At 39.6% G+C, this 18,924-nt stretch overlaps 1 protein-coding gene across 1 annotated transcript in view; it reads left to right on the top strand.

Moving 5' to 3' along the window:
• The window catches only part of LOC122732687 (zinc finger protein 827-like), a 243,102-nt gene that overhangs the window by 21,882 nt on the left and 202,296 nt on the right, over positions 1-18,924 (top strand). Inside the window, exon 2 of the mRNA XM_043972999.1 lies at positions 10,443-11,456. Within this exon, the coding sequence (XP_043828934.1) occupies positions 10,443-11,456 (1,014 nt within the window). The remainder of the gene's footprint in view (positions 1-10,442; positions 11,457-18,924) is intronic.

Raw genomic sequence — 18,924 nt, 5'->3', positions numbered from 1 at the left:
AGTGTTGGCTGCCTCTGAGTGCATCTAGGGGCATTGCTGTTTCAGTCATCTCCAGCCTCAGCGTGCCACCTAAGACTGTTGCTCTGAAGTGTGGAGCAGATTGTAACGCAAGGACCTGCATACCTGAGGTGATGGCTGCAACCCAAAGAGCATAAAAGGTCTCTTGGTTTCAGGCAGGAGTATATTGGGTGCCGGCTTGAAGGATGTGTTAGTGAAGCCCAGGTGGCAAAAATGGGCCAGTTTGCCGGGGCGTGTGTGTGTGTGTGTGTGTGTGTGTGTGTGTCTTTAACTTGACAGCTAAGAGGGTGCAGAGTAAGGCTTGATTTTGGTCTTAAAATAGAAATTAGAATTTTTTTGAGTTCAAAACTAAGGGGTGAAAAGAATTTTTTTTCTTTAAGTATTTTAAAAAATGTAATAAACATTTTTATTTCTAGTTTGGGGTTCCAATTTTTATCCTTCCTTCCCTCCCTCCCTTCCCCACTCCCTGAGGTGGCAAGCAAACAGATATGGGTTATACATGTATGGTTTATTTTTTGTTTTGTTTTGGTTTTTTTGTTTGTGTGTTGTTGTTGTTGTTGTTGTTTTTGTGGGGCAATGGAGGTTAAGTGACTTGCCCACGGTCACACAGCGAGTAAGTGTCAAGTGTCTGAGGCCATATTTGAACTCAGGTCCTCCTGACTCCAGGGCTGGTGCTCTATCCACTGTGCTACCTAGCTGCCCCAACATGTATGTTTTAAGTATTAAAACAGTGAGTTAAACTAGTTGTTCTTGACCATTTCTAGTATAGAGAACCCTTCTTTGGTGTAAAAAATTTTTAGACTAGACATGATAGTAGTGCCATTAGTATCTATTGATTGAAAAACTATATCATGTCCCAAAGCTGCTATGAATTTAATGTAGTACAGTGGAAAGAGCTCTGGCTCAGTAGTTAGGGTAGCTGAATTCAATTCCTGTCTCCCACACTTAACTAATTGTATGACTTCCCTGCAACTCAGTTTCCTCATATGTAGGAGGGGGTGGAACTAGAGAGCTTCTGAGGTCTCCCTTAGCTGGTTGGGGCAATGCATAGAGTCCTGGGTCTGGAGTCAGGAAGCCTTTAGTTCAAATCCAGCCTCAGACATTTATTAGCTGTGTGATCTTGGACAAGTCACTTCACCTCATTTTGCATCAATTTCCCCACTGTAAAATGGGCACAATAGCACCCACCTCATGGGGTCATTGTGAGGATCAAATGAGATAATATTCGTAAAGTGTTTAGCACAGTTCCTGGCAAACAGTAGATGCTTAATAAATGCATGCTCAATTCTCCAGATTGTAGATCAATGATCCAATGATGGTATATTCTATTAATCACCATAACATCTATATACATTTGAAAATACTAATACCTATCTATTTCTGCTACATTATTTATTCAGTTGACAGAAGGTATGTTTGCTTATTTATTATATGGAATTACTTAATGAGCCTGCTGGGGCTGTTGTGCTACTTTTTAGGGATTAGAAGTCTGGTTCAATCAAAGAAACTGTCAATCTTAGCTCTAGTTCCACCTTCAGATTGTTTGGGTATTTCAGTATAACAAGTTCAGAAAATCCCCTTTCACAAATGGATGTCAGAGAGAAAAGGCTAAGGTACTTGAAATTCCCAGCTTTATTAGGTTATTGTGAATACCTCGAGCAGCTATGTAGCCAGACATCAGACAAATGCTTTGGTTGTAAAGATTGCCTTTAAAGAATTCCCAGATGAAAGTTCCCATTAAGCCAACCTGTTCTTTTGATGTCAGGTTGGGTTAGAATGCTAGGCCAGGAGTCAGGAAGATCTGGGTTCTAATCCCACTTCTGATATTTATTAACTGTGTGATGAGGGGCAACTGAACCTCTCTGAGCCTCAGTTTCCTCAGCTGCTAAAAGGGAATAATAATAATATAAAATAGGAAGAATAATCATACAATCCAAAAAATAACACTACCCAGATAATAACAATAAAGCCATATAATACTATTTGAACTTGAGATTCAGGTGAGCTTTGCAAACCTTAAAATTACTAGTTAAATTTCAGTTATTTTTTGTCAACTCAGCACTGGCGAAGGGGCATGGGATATGTATGCATTCGTGGGCCCCTTTCAATAAATATTATTTTTCTCACTTGTTAGAAATCACCAAGTTAAGTAATTAAATTAATTTCAAAAAAAAATTTCCATTAATTTCATTCATTAGGCTTTTATTGAGTCACTATGCATAACAGTGCTAGGCATTGTACAGATTATATTACATGGTGTATTACAGTATTCATTTATATTAATATAAGTTAACATATACTAACATTACATAAATTAATATTGAGTTACATATATAGTTATAGTTATATTACATGGTTACTGTCCTCAAGGATCTTACAATCTATCAGAGAAATAAAGTCATTGTTTTACTAACTTAATTTAAAAGTTAAATCTAAGGTAGAATAAGCTTCAGTAACTTAATTTTCTTTTCTCCCTGTTTTCCTCGGGGACGAGGAGCTAATTTGTTTTCATTTCAATATAAATATTTTAAAAATCAATTCTATTTTAAAAAACTCTTTCATAAGCTTTTATCAGCAATACCAGTTTTATGTGCAATACCAGCCAGAAAATTGGCAAGAGAGCTGGCTTGATCACAACAGGATGATATCAGAATATGGGCCAATATGTTCTCTGCTTGTTAGGCGGGAAAGCCAGTGTAGTAAGTATTCTGGTGGTGATGTACTAGAAGGTGAATTAATAACTCAGTTAAAAGGTGTCAGATGTAAATGAAAAAGTTGGAGATCTAACAAACAAATGTTATAGGATGGTTCCTTAGGCTGCTTCATATAAGCGATCTCTCTCTCTCTCTCTCTCTCTCTCTCTCTCTCTCTCTCTTCCAAACCACTGGCAGTTAGGTGGTATGACTCTAAGCCTCAGTTTCCTAAACTATAAAATTAGATAATGAGAGCACCTCCTCCCCAGGGTTGTTGTGAGAATAAAATGAAATTATATTTGTAAAATACTTTGAAAACCATAAAGCGTTATATGATTGTCATTATTATTATATAGTTATTATATAAATTACAGCTATTATTATGATTATTCCTATCCCTCTGAGGACATGTTCTCTCTTTATAACTGTTTTTTGAGATAAATATGGTTCAACTAATTAAAATGATTTGTAGGTTGGTGTAGGGATAAGATGTCGATTGTCAGCATCTACCTCTATTTGTTTCCCCCTTTAATTTGTCATGGAAATCCGTGAGTTCCTCTTTCTTTTGGACTAGAATGCTCTGAGTCGAACGTTAGCTGTCTGAAATGTATAGCTGTCTTTGAGTTGATTGAGGCTGTCAACCATAAAGGAAGTTGCAACATGAAAAAGCAATAGACTTTCTCTTTGGAGAATGTGGCAAGAGTTGTCGATCTCAAGTTACTGAGTTACTACTTTGAGAACTGAATTATAAATAAATGTGTTAGGTAGTAGACTTTTTAGTTGTTGCTTTTTCCCCAAAGGAGAAATATCAGCTACATTGAAACAACATTTACCCAGCATTTCCCCCCACATTCTGTAATTGCACTGCTTCCATTCTCAATTCTTCTGGCTCCTGATTTTTTTTATACCATACTGTGGTATGAAATTGACAAGGATTCAGACACATTCGGGTTGTAAAATTAGCAATGGAAAGCATATCTTTTTTCCCTCTTATTATTTTTTCTCCTGGAGTTTAAAAATAATGCATTTGCAAGGAAATTATTTACATTGGCTATTTACAGGTTTCCTTGGGAAGCTTTAGTTAAGAAAGCCGTGAAGCTCAGGGTCGTCCTGCCATGCGAAGCATTTCCTGGCCTGTTTTATCTGCTGTGTTGTACGATGAAGTGTGATGATTCCTTGCTGGTTGACAGACAGGAAAATGGAGGTGTCTTGCTGCCCATGGGCATTTCAGATTTTGAAAGCGAGTCAAATGTCAAACCTTGTTTGTTCTAAAGTTTGTGGTGTCAAGCAAATTAATCTTCTGGACTGCAGGAATGCTTTGCTTTGAGATTCCTGATGAGAGAGTGGTATATTTTCCCCCCTTTTTAAAAAAAGTACTTTAAAAGTGAATTCAGTAGAAGAAGTGAAAGGTGCTGGCTGCATTGGACTCCTGGGAAGAGAATACCATTCCACATGCAGCATAAACTTAGAGATAACTCTACTAATGTGCCTCAGACTTTAACCCACTTCTAAAATGAGCACGGTGGGCAAAATAATAGTAATAATGATGATAATAATATTTTCAGGAAAAAAACAACTCTTGTTACCTCAGCTTTGTGAAACAAAAGGGCAGTTAGGATTTTCTTGATTTCCCCCCCCCCCCACCTCTGAGTATCACTACTGCCTTGTCACAGTCCCTCAGAAAGCTTCTGGTCACCTTACATCTGATCCCAGGTGATACCAAAATAATTTCAGATCAGTTTCTTCTCAGGTTTCTGTACTTGTTCTTTCTAGGCCATGCATTAAAATTATTTTGTGGTTTATCACTTGAATAACCTCAATTTCAGTAGCAAGCATCTTTGGAAAGGCTATTAATAGAGCATTATGAGTAAAAAAAAAATGTTCTTTATGCATTTGATTTTCCTTGTAATCAACCCACTTAAGGGTGTGTCCATAGCTACTGGTTACTATTTGTATGACCTTGGGCAAGTTCTCTTGCAGATTAGACTAGATGACCTCTTGGTCAGATCTGTATTCCTTTGATGCTAAAGGAAGTCCCTTCTAGCTCTACCTGTGGTGATGTTTACACTGAGTTAGGAAATGGAGAATTGAGTATTATTTAGATATTTCAGATGAAATAAATTATGCTACTAAAGTTATTCTTTTTAAAAAAGAAATAAACATTTTTCTTTATAGTTTTGGATTCCAAGTTTTATTCCTCCCCTCCCCTCTTCCTGAGGCAGTGAGCAATCAGATATAGGTTATACATGTACGATTATGTAAAGCATGACCATATTAGTCATTTTGTAAATGAAAACTTGAATAAAAGAAAAAATGAAAGTGAAAAATAGCATGTTTTAGTCTGTGTTCCATCAATATCAGTTCTTTCTTTGGAGGTAGATTGTATGTTTCATCAATAGTCCTTTGGGATTGTCTTGGATCATTACATTGTTGAGAATAGTCAAATCATTCACAGTTCTTCATCAAACAGTATTGCCGTCTCTGTGTACAATGTATTCTTGGTTCTGCTCTCTTCCCTATTCATCAGTTCATACAAGTTAAAGTTATTTGTTAAAAAAATTTTGTATGTGGTTCAAATTCTTTGTCTACACTGTCAGATTTCTCAGATGATTGTTTTACTCTTCTTGTCACAGGGATCTGCTTCCCAACATTTAAAAATTCTATGGCAATATGTTAATTTCTACACAGTTACCTTAGAGGTGGGGTTTTGTATCTCCTTTATCCCAGAAGTTCTAGTGCTGGAGATAAATCTACTCATACAGATACCAACCTTTTCAATAAACCATGATTATGACCAGGAAGGTGAAGTAAAGGAGGCAAACTTGACATTTCAATGAAAAAGACTACAGACTGCTTATCTGAGGTGGTCATCAGACTGGCTTATGGTTTGGGAAGAAGGAAATTTAGGAGAATGAATGGGCAATGGCAGCAATCTTGTATCTGGTCAGTGCTCAGAAGACGTTAAGAACTATGGGAAAGGGGGCAAGATCAAGAGTCAGGAGATGGAGTCTCTGTTTATTTCTGGCCCTAACTACCTACATGACCTTGGGCAAGTCACAATCTCTGTAAGCCTCAGTTTCCTCATCTATTAGATAAAAAGATTGCACTAGATCCTCTCTAAATTCTTTCTACTGCTAACATTCTGTGCTTCCATGGAAACTCTGCTTTTCTCCATATACCAGTGAGTCTTGGCTCCAGAGGCAGCTTGAGTATATTTAGGTGTGAGCTGGAAATTGATGTGATGCCTGTTTAGGTATGAGTCTTCCATATTTCAACTTAATATCGATAGTGAGCATTTACTTAATTGAAAAGTACTAGGACTAGGGAAGAGAAAAGACTCACTGAATGCAGATGCCATGCTCTCTCAATACCACTGTTTGATAGTATTGATAATAACTTCAAAACGACACAATCAGTACTTCTCCAATAAGCACCCAAGCATTCCTACCAAGTACAGTCATACTGCATTTCCTCCCCCCCCCCCCATTTATAGAATCATTCTCCATGATTCTCCTAAAGAATGAGAGATTCCATCCAAAACCAAGAAAGGTATCTTCTAAGTAATATAAAATTAGCCTCCCTTTCTTTTTTTCCTTTTTTAAAATTCTTCTTGACTCCTGTTCAGCAAGCACATTCCTTCCAAGAAAGCATTGTGAAGACGAGCAGGGTAGCCACAGATTTCGGAAAGTAGTAAATATGTTGAAATCAAGTAAAAACAAAACAAAACAGAGATTTGTGGTGAATCCTAAGAACCCAGGCCTTTTTTTTAACAGAAAATTTAATTCCATTTGGTATTTTATATTTCCTTTATAACTTAATAAAGGATCTCAGGGAATAAATAGTTGCAGAACTTTACCCTAGTGAAAGAATTTGTCATATGTGGCATTTCTTCTCTAAATAGCATGGGAGATCAATGCATTAGTTTGTAGCTCATGCGTTACTAATCTTAGCTATTTGAAAAAGAAACATCATGTTATACAGCAAATAGGGCCCAATGGAGGGGTTGAGTAGATATGAAAATAACTGATGAGGAGTTTTGTGCTATGATGGGCAACAACTTGTAGCTTTTTATAACATTGATCTGGAGGGTCATAGATTTAGAGCTGAAAAGGCCATCAAATCCAACATCCTCATTTTACAGATGAGGAGACTGAGGCACAGAAAGGTTAAGTGGTTTGCCTATGGCCACACTTCTATTAAGGATCCATTTTGGGGACCATAAGAAAATCAACAGGAATAACTATGGAGATGTTCTTTGCCAAGTTACTTGAAGTAATTTATGGCTTGTATTCCCTCTCTCTGGAGTTGAGCTAAATCCCTTTTAGCTCTGAAATCTAGATGCCAAGGTGAGATCCAGCCCTGGCATTTTATATAAAAACATTTTATGTCTAAAGGCCTGTCTTTCAGCTCCAACATTCTGTGTTCTAAGCTTCCGTCCAGGGCTAAAATTTTATTTCTAAGGCCCCTTCCAGCTCTGACTTTATATGATTCTCTGAATCATAATAACAATATAATTTCTTTACATTTGCAGAACATCATGTAATTTTTCAAGAAATTTGACATATGCTCTGCCCTGTCCTTACAACAACATTGAGAAGCATGTAAGACAGAGATGGGGGCAGGATGTGGGGGGGGGCATCTTCATTCCACATACAAGCAGTTGAGGCTCATTGACAATGTGACTTGACCTTTTTAGGTCTGTCTCAGGTTCTTCCTTCATGAGATGAGGGGGATGGACTACATATCTCCAAAGTTCTTCCCACTTCTCAATCTAGGATTCTCTCACTTGTCCAAGGCCATATAAGGTCACTAAGAAACTGAACTGGGACTTGAAAGTAGGTCTTCTGACTCTCAGTGCTATTCCCACTATGGGCTGCCTCTTTAATATTGAGATGAAACTTAAAAGCACCATTCTTAACTTTTAGCAAATGGTCTTCATCATCACCAACTTCATAGCTCATCTTCATATAACATCTCAGGGTTTACCAAAAGCTCTTTCTATACAAGAACTCTGTTATCATTCATCTATTTCTTTGCCAGTTTCTTCCTTCTTCTGAAACATTCTCCTTTCCAATTAAAATTTCCCCCCCTCTTTTGTGGGACAATGCCCAGGGTCACACAGCTAGTAAGTGTCAAGTGTCTGAGGCTGGATTTGAACTCAGGTCCTCCTGAATCCAGGGCCAGTGCTCTATCCACTGCACCACCTAGCTGCCCCCTTCCATTTAAATTTATTTCAAAATGACATTAAGACAGATAGAAAATTATGGTAGGACATGAGAAAGATTTAATATTTTGACTATTCCATATAACTGAGTACTTGCTATTCCTAAGATTTAGTTCTGACCACTTTCCTATTTAGAAATATTGAGTGACTCTTTTTGCCTCAGAGAACATAACTGCTCAGGCCGGTTGAGACCTTCCACAGGTTGGGGCTTACTTTTTCTTTTTAAAGTGGAGAACAATATAACTCGTGTAAAGAAACTAACAACCCTCTGGCTTTAGGCATTGTCACTATTATTTTTAAAATTTTAAATCTATCTATCTATCTATCTATCTATCTATCTATCTATCTATCTATCTATCTATCTATCTATCTTTTGTGGGGCAATGAGGATTAAGTGACTTGCCCAGGGTTACACAGGTAGTAGGAGTCAAATGTCTGAGGCTGGATTTGAACTCAGGTCCTCCTGAATCCAGGGCCAGTGCTTTATCCACTGTGCCACCTAGCTGCCCCATCACTATTATTTTTTTAAAAGTTTTATCTGTGGCCTTTTTCTGTCTCAGAATTTTCCTCTCCTTTCCTCTTATATAACTCTCTCTCGTCAGAAAGAAAAGGACTTAAACAAAAATTACTAAAGTGGCAGCCACGTATATAAAATTTTGTGTCCTTTGCTCTCCTGACCCAGAGTAATGAAATGTTCTGAGTCAATAATGGTCATTGCTTTTAATTTCTTTTTTTCCATTATTTTTATTTAGAATTTTATTTTCCTCCAATTACATGTAAAAACAATTTTAACATCAATTTTTAAAACTTTGTGTTCCAAATTCCCTGCCTTCTCCCCTCCTCTTTAAGAGGGCAAGCAGTTCAATATAATTTATATATGTCTAGTCATGCAAAACATATCCATATTAGTCAGGTTGTGAAAGAAAACAGGCCCCCCAAAAAAACCCTCAAGAAAAATAAAGTTTAAAAAAGTGCATCAATCTGTATTCAGACACCATCAGTTCTTTCTCTGGGGATGGATAGCATTTTTCATCATAAATCCTTCAGTGTTCATTATATTGCTGAGAATAGCCAAGTCATTTACAGATGATCATCTTATGATATTGCTGTTACTTTTTACGCAGTACATTTCACTTTGCATCAGCTCATGTAAGTCTTTCCAGGTTTTTCTGAGAGCATCTTGCTCATCATTTCTTAGAGCACAATAGTGTTCTATCATAGTTACATCCCACAATTGGTTTCATTGCTTTTAATCTTAATTAGACTGTATTTCACTATTGTTTTCATTCATATTATTCTAGTCATTATCTTTAATATTATGGTTCTGCCTTTACTCTGCATCAGTTCATACAATCCTTCCCCAGTGTTTCTGAATTTCTTGCATATATAATATCTACATTTATATACCACAATTTATTTAGACCTTAGCTTCTGGCTATCATGAAAATTGCTGATAATCTTTTGGCATATGCAGGAATTTTCTGGCTTTTACCTCCATGGAATAAATGCAGGGGATGGAGTCGACCAACCACCTACCTTTCCAGATTTTATTTTTTCCAATTTCTCCCTTTTAGGCACTGTATATTCCACCTAAACAAAACTGCTAGCTATCCCCTCAGCTTGATATGCATCTTTGCAGAGGCTATCTCCTCTTCCTGGAAGGCTAGGCTTCCTTAGTTCCACTTTGTAGAATCCCTTGTTCCACTTAAGGCCCAGCTTAGTTGCTCCCTTCTGCATGAATCCTTTCCTGAAATCCTTCCTCCCCTCTCCTCAAACTCACCCCCTATTTGGTCTTCTTTCCTACTTGAAATTACTCGCTATATATGTTGTATCTTCCCAGAAAAAGTAAACTCCATAAGAGGTAGAGATGGTTTCATGATTATGAATGGAAGGAAGGAAGGAAGGAAGGAAGGAAGGAAGGAAGGAAGGAAGGAAGGAAGGAAGGAAGGAAGGAAGGAAGGAAGGAAGGAAGGGAAGGAGGGAGGGAGGGAGGGAGGGAGGGAGGAAGGAAAGAAAGAAAGAAGAAAAAAGGAAAGAGGGAAGAAAGGAAGGAAGAGCTTTGATTAATTAAGCACCTACTGTGTGACAGGAATTATTCTAGACACTTAAAATACAAAAGTCTTCCCTCAGAGAGCTTATAGTCTAATGGAAAAAGACAACACATACAGAGAAGTGGTGGCCAGAGAAGGGAGCCTTGGTCTTTAGAGTCATACAAATTATGAATAAAGTCAGAGGATCATCAGTAGATTTTTGTGCCATTCCAGTCACCTAACACCCAGTACAGTGTCTGACATTAGTAGTTACTCAATAAATATCTGTTAAATTGGACTTCCTCATGGTACAACCATCTTGTTATGATTTTGGTCACCTAATTAAAATGGTTTCCTGCATCACAGTTGGTTCTTGGGTGGAAGGGAAGACCGTGATGCATATTAACAACTCATTTTAAATGTCTTTAGACATGTCTTGCTCATTAGAAGTAAACTTGGTATTCTTCATCCCTCCAGATGGTAGTAGACAGGAAGACGCAGAAGGAGAACTTAGTGAGGAAGAACATTGGTTTGGAAACTCTTCGGAGACCCCTTCAGAAGCATCCTATGGAGAAGTCCAGGAGAATTATAAACTGTCTCTCGAGGACAGAATCCAGGAGCAATCTACTTCCCCAGACACTTCGTTGGGAAGTGCGACCCCAAGTAGCAATACCTTGGAGCTGATAGCTTTGGAAAGTGAGGCCCTGCGAGACCCATTACAGTGTCAAGGTCACCTTTCTCCTGGTGTGTCTTCTTTGTGTGATGATGACCCCCCTGGTTCAAACAAGCCCCTGAGCAGCAATCTGAGAAGGCTGTTGGAGGCTGGTTCCCTCAAGCTAGACACCACAGTCACCGCCAATGGCCGGGTGGAGTCCCCTGTCAACCTTGGCGCCAATCTCTCCTTTTCTCCACCATCTCATCACGCCCAACAGCTTAGTGTTCTCGCCAGGAAGCTGGCTGAGAAGCAAGAACAGAATGACCAATACATTGCTGGTAACCGCTTTATATGGAATCAAGGCAAATGGCTGCCAAACTCAACCACCACCTGTGGCTTGTCCCCCGATTCCGCCATCCTCAAGTTGAAAGCAGCCGCCAATGCCGTACTCCAGGACAAATCTCTCACGCGGACTGAGGAGACAATGCGGTTTGAGTCCTTCCCCTCGCCCTTCAGCTCCCAGTCCGCCAGTTCCACTTTGGCGGCTTTGTCCAAGAAAGTGAGTGAGAGAAGCTTGACCCCCGGCCAGGAACACCCTCCCCCTGCCAGCTCTTTTCTCTCTCTGGCTTCTATGACCTCCTCAGCAGCTCTTCTGAAAGAGGTTGCTGCAAGAGCTGCTGGGAGTCTTCTGGCCGAGAAGTCTTCACTGGTGCCTGAAGATCCTTCGCCGCCTCAGCCTTTGGAGAAAAAACAAGAAAAAGGAACCCCACCCCAGTCCCTGGAGTTACTGTTGCTCCCTGTACCCAAGGGAAGGGTTTCCAAACCCACCAATCCAGGTAAGGAATCTTTGATTTCAGCCATCCTACTCAAGACAGCTGGGTTTGCTTGTCAGTTTCCCTAAGGTCCTGTTCATTTGATTGTTTCCCTTCTGGTCTGGGGTAGGGGCAAAGAAAAAGAAAAAAGAAAAAGGAAAAAAAGAGAGAGAGAGAGATAAAAAGGAAAACAAAACACTTTAAATAAACAGTATGGTGGCTTTTCGTGTATATGTCAAACAAAGCCTTCAGAAATGGCTCCATGTTTGATAGGTAATGAAACATCTTTGAGCTCTAGAATACAACCCTCCTCCCCCTTCAAACAAATGAAATTTTTTTTCCCCTCACCAAGTTCAGGCTAGGTCCATACAAAATATATTTAATGGGGAAGATCAAAGGCTTACTGTCAGAGAGCGCATGGCATCACTGAACATGTGAAAACCAGTGCTTTTGAAATATTGGACAAGGGAGAACTCTGCATCCTGCTGCCTTCATCACAAATGGACTTTTGTATAATCAGCTGCTTGCTCTGGCCTAATTTGCCACAGTCTATACTATTATGGTTCCAGTGTTCGTTACATTAAAGAATGAGAACCTATTTCACTTGATTCCTACATAATTCCTTAAGAAAAACGAAATTGATTTTAGATATTTTCCATCATTAGTTAATAAATACTCTTTCTTTCTTTGTATGTCTCTCTTTTTCTGTGTCTCTGTCTCTTTTTCTCTTCCTTCTGTTTTTCTTTCCATCTCTCTTTTTTTAGTCTCTTTCTGTCTTTTTCTGTCTCTGTTTCTTTGTCTCTATTTTTCTGTCTTTGCCTCTGTCTCTGTCTGTCTTTGTCTATCTTTTTCTCTTTCTCTCTGTGTCTCTGTCTCTGTCTTTCTTTCCACACTTGTGATTTATCAATAGGACAGGACATCCCAGTGTAAAAACTCACTCTACCAATGTTGATGGTCATCTTCTGTATACTCATAGAGAGCCACCTGGGACATGAGGAGGTTAAGTGATTTGTCCATGAGCACACAGCTAGTATGTGACTGCTTGAAGCCATGTCTTCCTGATTCCAAAGCCAGCCTTCTAATTCACACCCTTATGTTTTTTCTCTCTGCAAAGGCTAGGTTGTATTGCTCTAGAAAGTCATTCATTTAAAGGAAAGCTTAGTCACTGGTGTGGCCTTAGAATGGGCACATCATCTCTCTCCTGGTTTTGTTTATAAATGGCAAGAGTTGTGTACTCAGGTTTCCAAGGAAGTATATATGGAATTTAAGGGTTTTTTTTTTTTTGTCAAGAATATTCTGCCACACTGGAAAAGGAAGTTGTTGTTGTAGTTGTAGTTGTAGTTGCTGTAGTTTGTCCTTCATTCTCAAAGAGGACCAGTGACATCATGAGGGTGATGTCTTGACTTGCACTTGACTTGTGAATTGGATTTAAGTGAGGCAGAGGTAAGCAGAGTCATCTCAATCTCTCCTCCTCCAGAGTCACTGGAGTCCAGCGGCAGGACAAAAGTCAAGATAGTGGTGATCCCCCCTTTCAGGTAGATTGGGTAAATTGAGGAGAGGTATGAAGAAGCATGAATTAGAAGTCATGCATTTGGGGATCAAAAGCCAACTGTGCTTGAACTCAACCTTCAGGAGGGATCCCTAAATCGGACTTTCTTAGAATGCTGACTCAACGTTCTTGTATGTCACAAAGTCAGGGAAGGAGGAAAGTTGAGTTGGGAGGGTGGTCCCACCCATAAAGGAGGAATCAATTGTTGGCAATGGCCCTAATGAGAGAACCAGCCTTTCTTCTACTTTGAGACTACCTGTATAGAAAAACAGAGATTTCAAGGGCCTCTCTGCTTCTCCTCTTAATGTGACTTGGGTGCTATGAGTAGAATGATTTTGTTGACCAGATGGATAGTAATAGACATAGGTAAGCCCCTGGTGGCAGTGGAGCTCTGGGGAATCTGGTGTTTATGGACAGCTTTGTTGTGCATCTATGTGAAAGTCTGGTGTGTCAGCACATCCTGCAAGAGGCCGGAGGTTTTAGATACGGAGCATGCCAAAGGACAGGTTGCATTAGTGGCAGTTAGTCCTGGGAATTACTTTGAGAGGTAGCCTGATAGAGTGGGTGGCTGCTTCCCTCTGGAATTCTTCTCTTTCCTATTCTCTGCCTAAATAAAAACCCAGCTTTCATTTCATATGCATTGTGGCTGCATGAATTAAGGGATGAATGGGGTGGGGGGAAGCATGTATTCAGTGCTATGTGTTAATACACTGTGCTTAGTGCAAGGAATATAAAATAGGAAAGCGAGACAGGCCCTGCTTTCAGCTAGCTCCCATTCTGATGGGGAGAAGTCAGGAAGACATGCCTTGGAATCCTACCTCAAACACTAGCTGGGATTCTGGGAAATTCCTTGAACTTCTTCAGAACTCAGTTTCCTCATTTTCAAAATGAAATGGCTGTACCTGGTGACCTCTCAGGGTCCTTCTAACTTGAAATCCATTACCCTGTGATCTTCCCTGCCCCTATTCTCTGGGGAAACCTCAGGTGGGAGGGTTAGAAGGTAGTGGTGGTAGAGGTGGCTCTGTCAGCAGTCATGGGGCCCTTACAATGGAAATGTCTCTATCACTGCCATCATGATTTATTAAGTGCCCAATTGTCTGAGGAATCTCCTAGAGTCTCTGGCAATAATTTGGTCCCATTCCTTGGTCTTGGTTAATGTACTAAAGTAGATGCAGAAAACTGGGAGCAACAAAGTCTCTGTAAGTCAAGACAGCCAAGTTGCGAATTATGCCTCTGGGTAAGTTGTGTGTGTATGCATGTGCACATGCATGTGTATATGTGTGCGTGCAATAGGTGTAAGTTCATGTGTATACATGTATGCACACACATGTGCCCACATGTTGCACATGTATGCATGTGTATGGGGCATTATTCCAAACATACAACTTTGAACAAATAGTGTATATGTAATATCAATGAAAATGTGACCCAAATATTAGGAATGTTCTTGACAAAGAACCACTTAAGTTCCATATATACTCCCATGGAAACCTGAGTGTCCAATTCATGCCATTTATAAACAAAAGCAGAAGAGAGAAGATAGGGCCCCCATGAAGTCACACTAGTGACTAAGCTTCTCCCTTGGGTAAACCAATACAACACAGCCTTTCTGGAAAACAAAACCATGGGAAAAGGAAGTGGGACACATAGGTATCTTCCTCATTGCAAAAGACATCTTCTTGTGTGGTTGGCAGGAATCATCAGTGTGGATTAATCAAAAGTGAGACTGATTGACTCCTCCTAACCAGAGCTGTCACATTCATTATGTGTGATTATATGCTGGTTTGTAATCATTTTCTTTCTTTCTTGTTTTTTTGTGTGTTTTTTTGGTGAGGCAATTGGGGTTAAGTGACTTGCCCAAGGTCACACAGCTAGTAAGTGTCAAGTGTCTGAGGCTGGATTTGAACTCGGGTCCTCCTGACTCCAGGGCTGGTGCTGTATCCACTGCACCACCTAGCAGCCCCTGTAATCATTTTCAAAACTGTATCAGCACAGTTCTACCCCAGTAATGATAGAAGAGAATGAGACAGATGGACTTTGGGGAATCATTTTTTAGCCCTCAAGGAAGCTGTCCAAAATGGTGTTTGTTTAATCCTCAGGTAACCATATCTGAGATGAATGGAGTTGTTTCCTTCCCTTTCCTTTTCTTATCTGCTGACTGACAAAATAAGGTGGTGGGACAGTGTAAAGAGCTCTGAACTTGGAGTCCTAAGATCTGAGTGCGAATCCCAGCCTGGCCCTGTGTTCCCTCTGTGACTATGGACAAATAATTACTTAACCTCTCTGGGTCTCAGTTTCTTCATCTGTAAAATTAGGGAGTGAGATTCAAAGGCCTCCAAAGTTCTTTCCAATTCTAAATCTATGATCTTAATGGGGGTGAAAATGCAAAAATTCAGGCAAACTAGAAAGGAAAGTGTAGAACTGGATGATAAAAATAACACCTCTCATTTCCATGGTACTTTACAGTTTGCCCATGGTCACTGTCAGAGGCAGGCTGGAGCCTTGTTATCTATATTCTGAATACATTGGGCAAATAGGATTTATGTTAAAATTCATTTTTGCTAAGACTTTGACAAAAAAGCTGCCTCGTGGTCATAATAAACCCCAGTTTGCTGAAGGTTTACAAAAAGGCTTTGAATGATGTAAGATGTTTCTGAGACATTAATAATAGTTAATACTTATGTAGTCCTTCCTATGTGTCAGGTAGGAGGCAGCTGGATTGTTCAGTGGTTAGAATGCTGGGCCTGGAGTCGGGAAGACCTGAGTTCAAATCCAGCCTCAGATACTTACTAGCTGTGCTACCCTGGGCAAGTCACTTATCTTTTGTTTGACTTAATCCACTGGAGAAGGAAATGGCAAACCACTCCAGCATCTTTGCCAAGAAAACCCTCCAGACAGTATGGTCCATGGGGTCATAAAGAGTTTGATAGGACTAACAACTGAACAGCAACAATTTGCCAGGCATTGTGCAAAGCACTTTATAATTATTATCTCATTTGATCCCCACATCCTAGGAGGGAGGTGTTATTATCACCTTCATTTTACAGAAATTGAGGCAAACAGAGGTTAAGTGACTTGTCCAGGGTCACACAGCTAATAAGTGTCTAAGGCTGCATTTGAACACAGGTCCTCCTGACTCCAGGCCTGGCACTCTAGTCACTATACCACTGAGCTGCCTCAGAATAAATAGGAACTATTAAATAGCAGTTTCTCACTCTGCTACTCAAGTGAATCACTCTGCCTTAAAATGATAAAAGGTGTCACAAGCAGGCACTCTTGAGTACAGGTCTGCTGTCTATCTGTGTGTCTCTCTGTTTATCTTTCAATCTGTCTGTGTCTGTCTGTCTTAGTCTGTCTGTCTTACTGTCTGTCTACTATCTGTCTCTCTGTCTCTGTGTCTCATTGTCTGTCTGTCTCTGTCTTTCTGTCTGTCTGTCTTACTGTCTCTGTCTCTCACTTTAACAAGAAATAGCTATAGCCAAAGGGTATGTGCCCTTTTCATTTATATACACATTGGCCATGCCAGCAGGCATGTGAGCAAACTTTAACATGAAAGATTCATAGAAAATCAGTTTTAAAAAATGGAATCCAGTCTTTTTTTCCCCCTTCTAAGTAAAAAACAAAAAAACAAGAGTTCTCCAATTCTTAAAGGAGGTGCCTGAAAAATTATCATATTTTTATGCTTTGAAATGAATCCAATTAGATGGATGTGCTTACTCACCAAATTTAGTTGTTTGTGTTGATGCTCAATGTTAAAATCTTAATAAAACGTTTAATTAAATATAATTAAGAAAAAAGAATTCTTCATTTGAAAATGCAGAGAAGGAGGCTTCCAGGCTGGATCTCCGTAGCCCCCAAACAGCTGATTTTTCTTCTTCATGCCTCACTTTTCCAACTCCCTCTATCCGAAACCAAATTTATATTAAGAGGTTCTGTTGGCAAAATTATTGAAATGTGGACTTGGAGAGAAGGCAGGAACAAGAGTCAGAACAGGAAGGAACCTCAGAGACCATCTTTGTCATATCTTCATATTTTTCTGATGAGGAACTTGGTTCTCTTTAGGTTAGGTGACGCCTGAGGTTAATAAACAGGTAGCAATGAGCCATCGAGATTAGAATCTCTGGCCTTCAACACTTAATGTGGGAAGCGTTTTCTCCTACTTTGCCTGTACTTTTTTTTTTTTTTCCTGGTACCATGTAAGGGACCTGAGGGAAAGTCTTCATTAGAAAACTCGGAAGGAAAGATTGCTGGAGGGAGAAAACACGGCAACTCGATGACCTATTTCCCTTGACAATAAATTGCTCAGTTTTCTATTTTCCCTTGCCTGTATAGACATAGCCTGAATGGAAACTTCCTTCAATTTGTTTAGTGATTTCAGACAATCTGATGACTGCTTCCAGTCATTTACCCAGAATAACAAAGAAAGAGTGTTTATGGTATTTTCTGTAAAAACAAGAGCTCCCCCTTACCCTTTTCTCCCCCCCCCCAACTTGGTGACCCATCAACTGGTCAAGCCACAGACAAGAACACATTGGAGATATGTAATATGGAAATAATCCAATTGGTGCCGATGACCTCATGGGATTATGAGGATCAAATGAAATAAGGTAGAGAAGAACTTTGTAAACCTAAAGTACTTATGTTTATTATTATTACTATTTGTAGTGCAGAGGTATAAGTTGGTAGCACTAGAAATGCCACCGACCTTTGGCCATGGGCCACAGCAAGCAATAAGCAGATGGGGTGGGGGTGGGGGGCAGGCTGCTCTCATTCTAACTTTCTCCATTCTGTTCAACCATACTATTTGCTTGTTCTCAAATGAAATAGAATCAGTGGGAAAGTCTTAGCTATAGTTCTGATTCAACTAGATAGTTCTTTTAAGAATCAACTATTGGGGCAGCTAGGTGGCGCAGTGGGTGGAGCACTGGCCCTGGAGTCAGGAGTACCTGAGTTCGGATCCGGCCTCAGACATTTGACACTTGCTGGCTGTGTGACCCTGGGCAAGTCACTTAACCCCAGTTGCCTCACTAAAAAAAAAAAAAAAAAAAAAAAGAATCAACTATTTTTAGGGGCAGCTAGGTGGCGCAGTGGATAGAGCACTGGCCCTGTATTCAGGAGGACCTGAGTTCAAATCCAGCATCAGACACTTGACACGTACTAGCTGTGTGACCCTGGGCAAGTCACTTAACCCCAATTGCCTCACCAAAGCAAAACAATAAAAGAATCAACTATTTTTGGTGGTGATGGAGAAGGAGTTAGAAGGCTTGTGTTGCTATGCATATAGGCAATCCTGATTATGGAAATTTCTCAAAACATGGATGCAGATCGAGAACTCATCAGTACAGCATTAATTTTGGCTTGTTTGGAATAGCCAGAGGTTCAGTGACTTGCTTTTAGTCACAACAGATAGGATGTATCAGATTCAGGATTTAAAGGCCAAGTTTCTTAACTCAGAGACCAGAGTTTGAAACCAGCCCCAAACATTTATACTGCTATGTGACCGTGGGCCAATCACTTAACCTCTTTTTGCCTCAATTTTCTCATCTGTAAAATGGAAGTAGTAACAATAGCATCTACCCCCCAGGGTTGTTGTGAGGATCAAATGAAATAATAATTATAAAGTGCTTAGCACAGTGCCTTATAAATGTTAGCTATTGTTATTATATTTCTAAAACATTTTATAAACCTTAAAATATGGTATAAATTTAGTTATTATTATTTATTATTAACTTCCCATTGCTTTGTAGGTTAGAATCTCTGGGAACAGTAATAATAATAAATATTAGGTTTAGGTTTACAAAGTTCTTTTTACACCATATTTCATTTGCTCCTCATAATCCCATGAGGTCATTAGCACCAGTTTGATCATCTCTGTATTACATAGGAGAGCTGAGACTCAGAGTGGTTAGGTGACTTGTCCAGAGTTAAAGCAACTACCTGTAG

The sequence above is a fragment of the Dromiciops gliroides genome, chromosome 6 (genome assembly GCF_019393635.1).
Source record: "Dromiciops gliroides isolate mDroGli1 chromosome 6, mDroGli1.pri, whole genome shotgun sequence".
Classification (NCBI taxonomy): Eukaryota; Metazoa; Chordata; class Mammalia; order Microbiotheria; family Microbiotheriidae; genus Dromiciops; species Dromiciops gliroides.
Note: the sequence above shows the minus strand (reverse complement) of the source record. Positions and strands in the feature narration are given on the sequence as shown.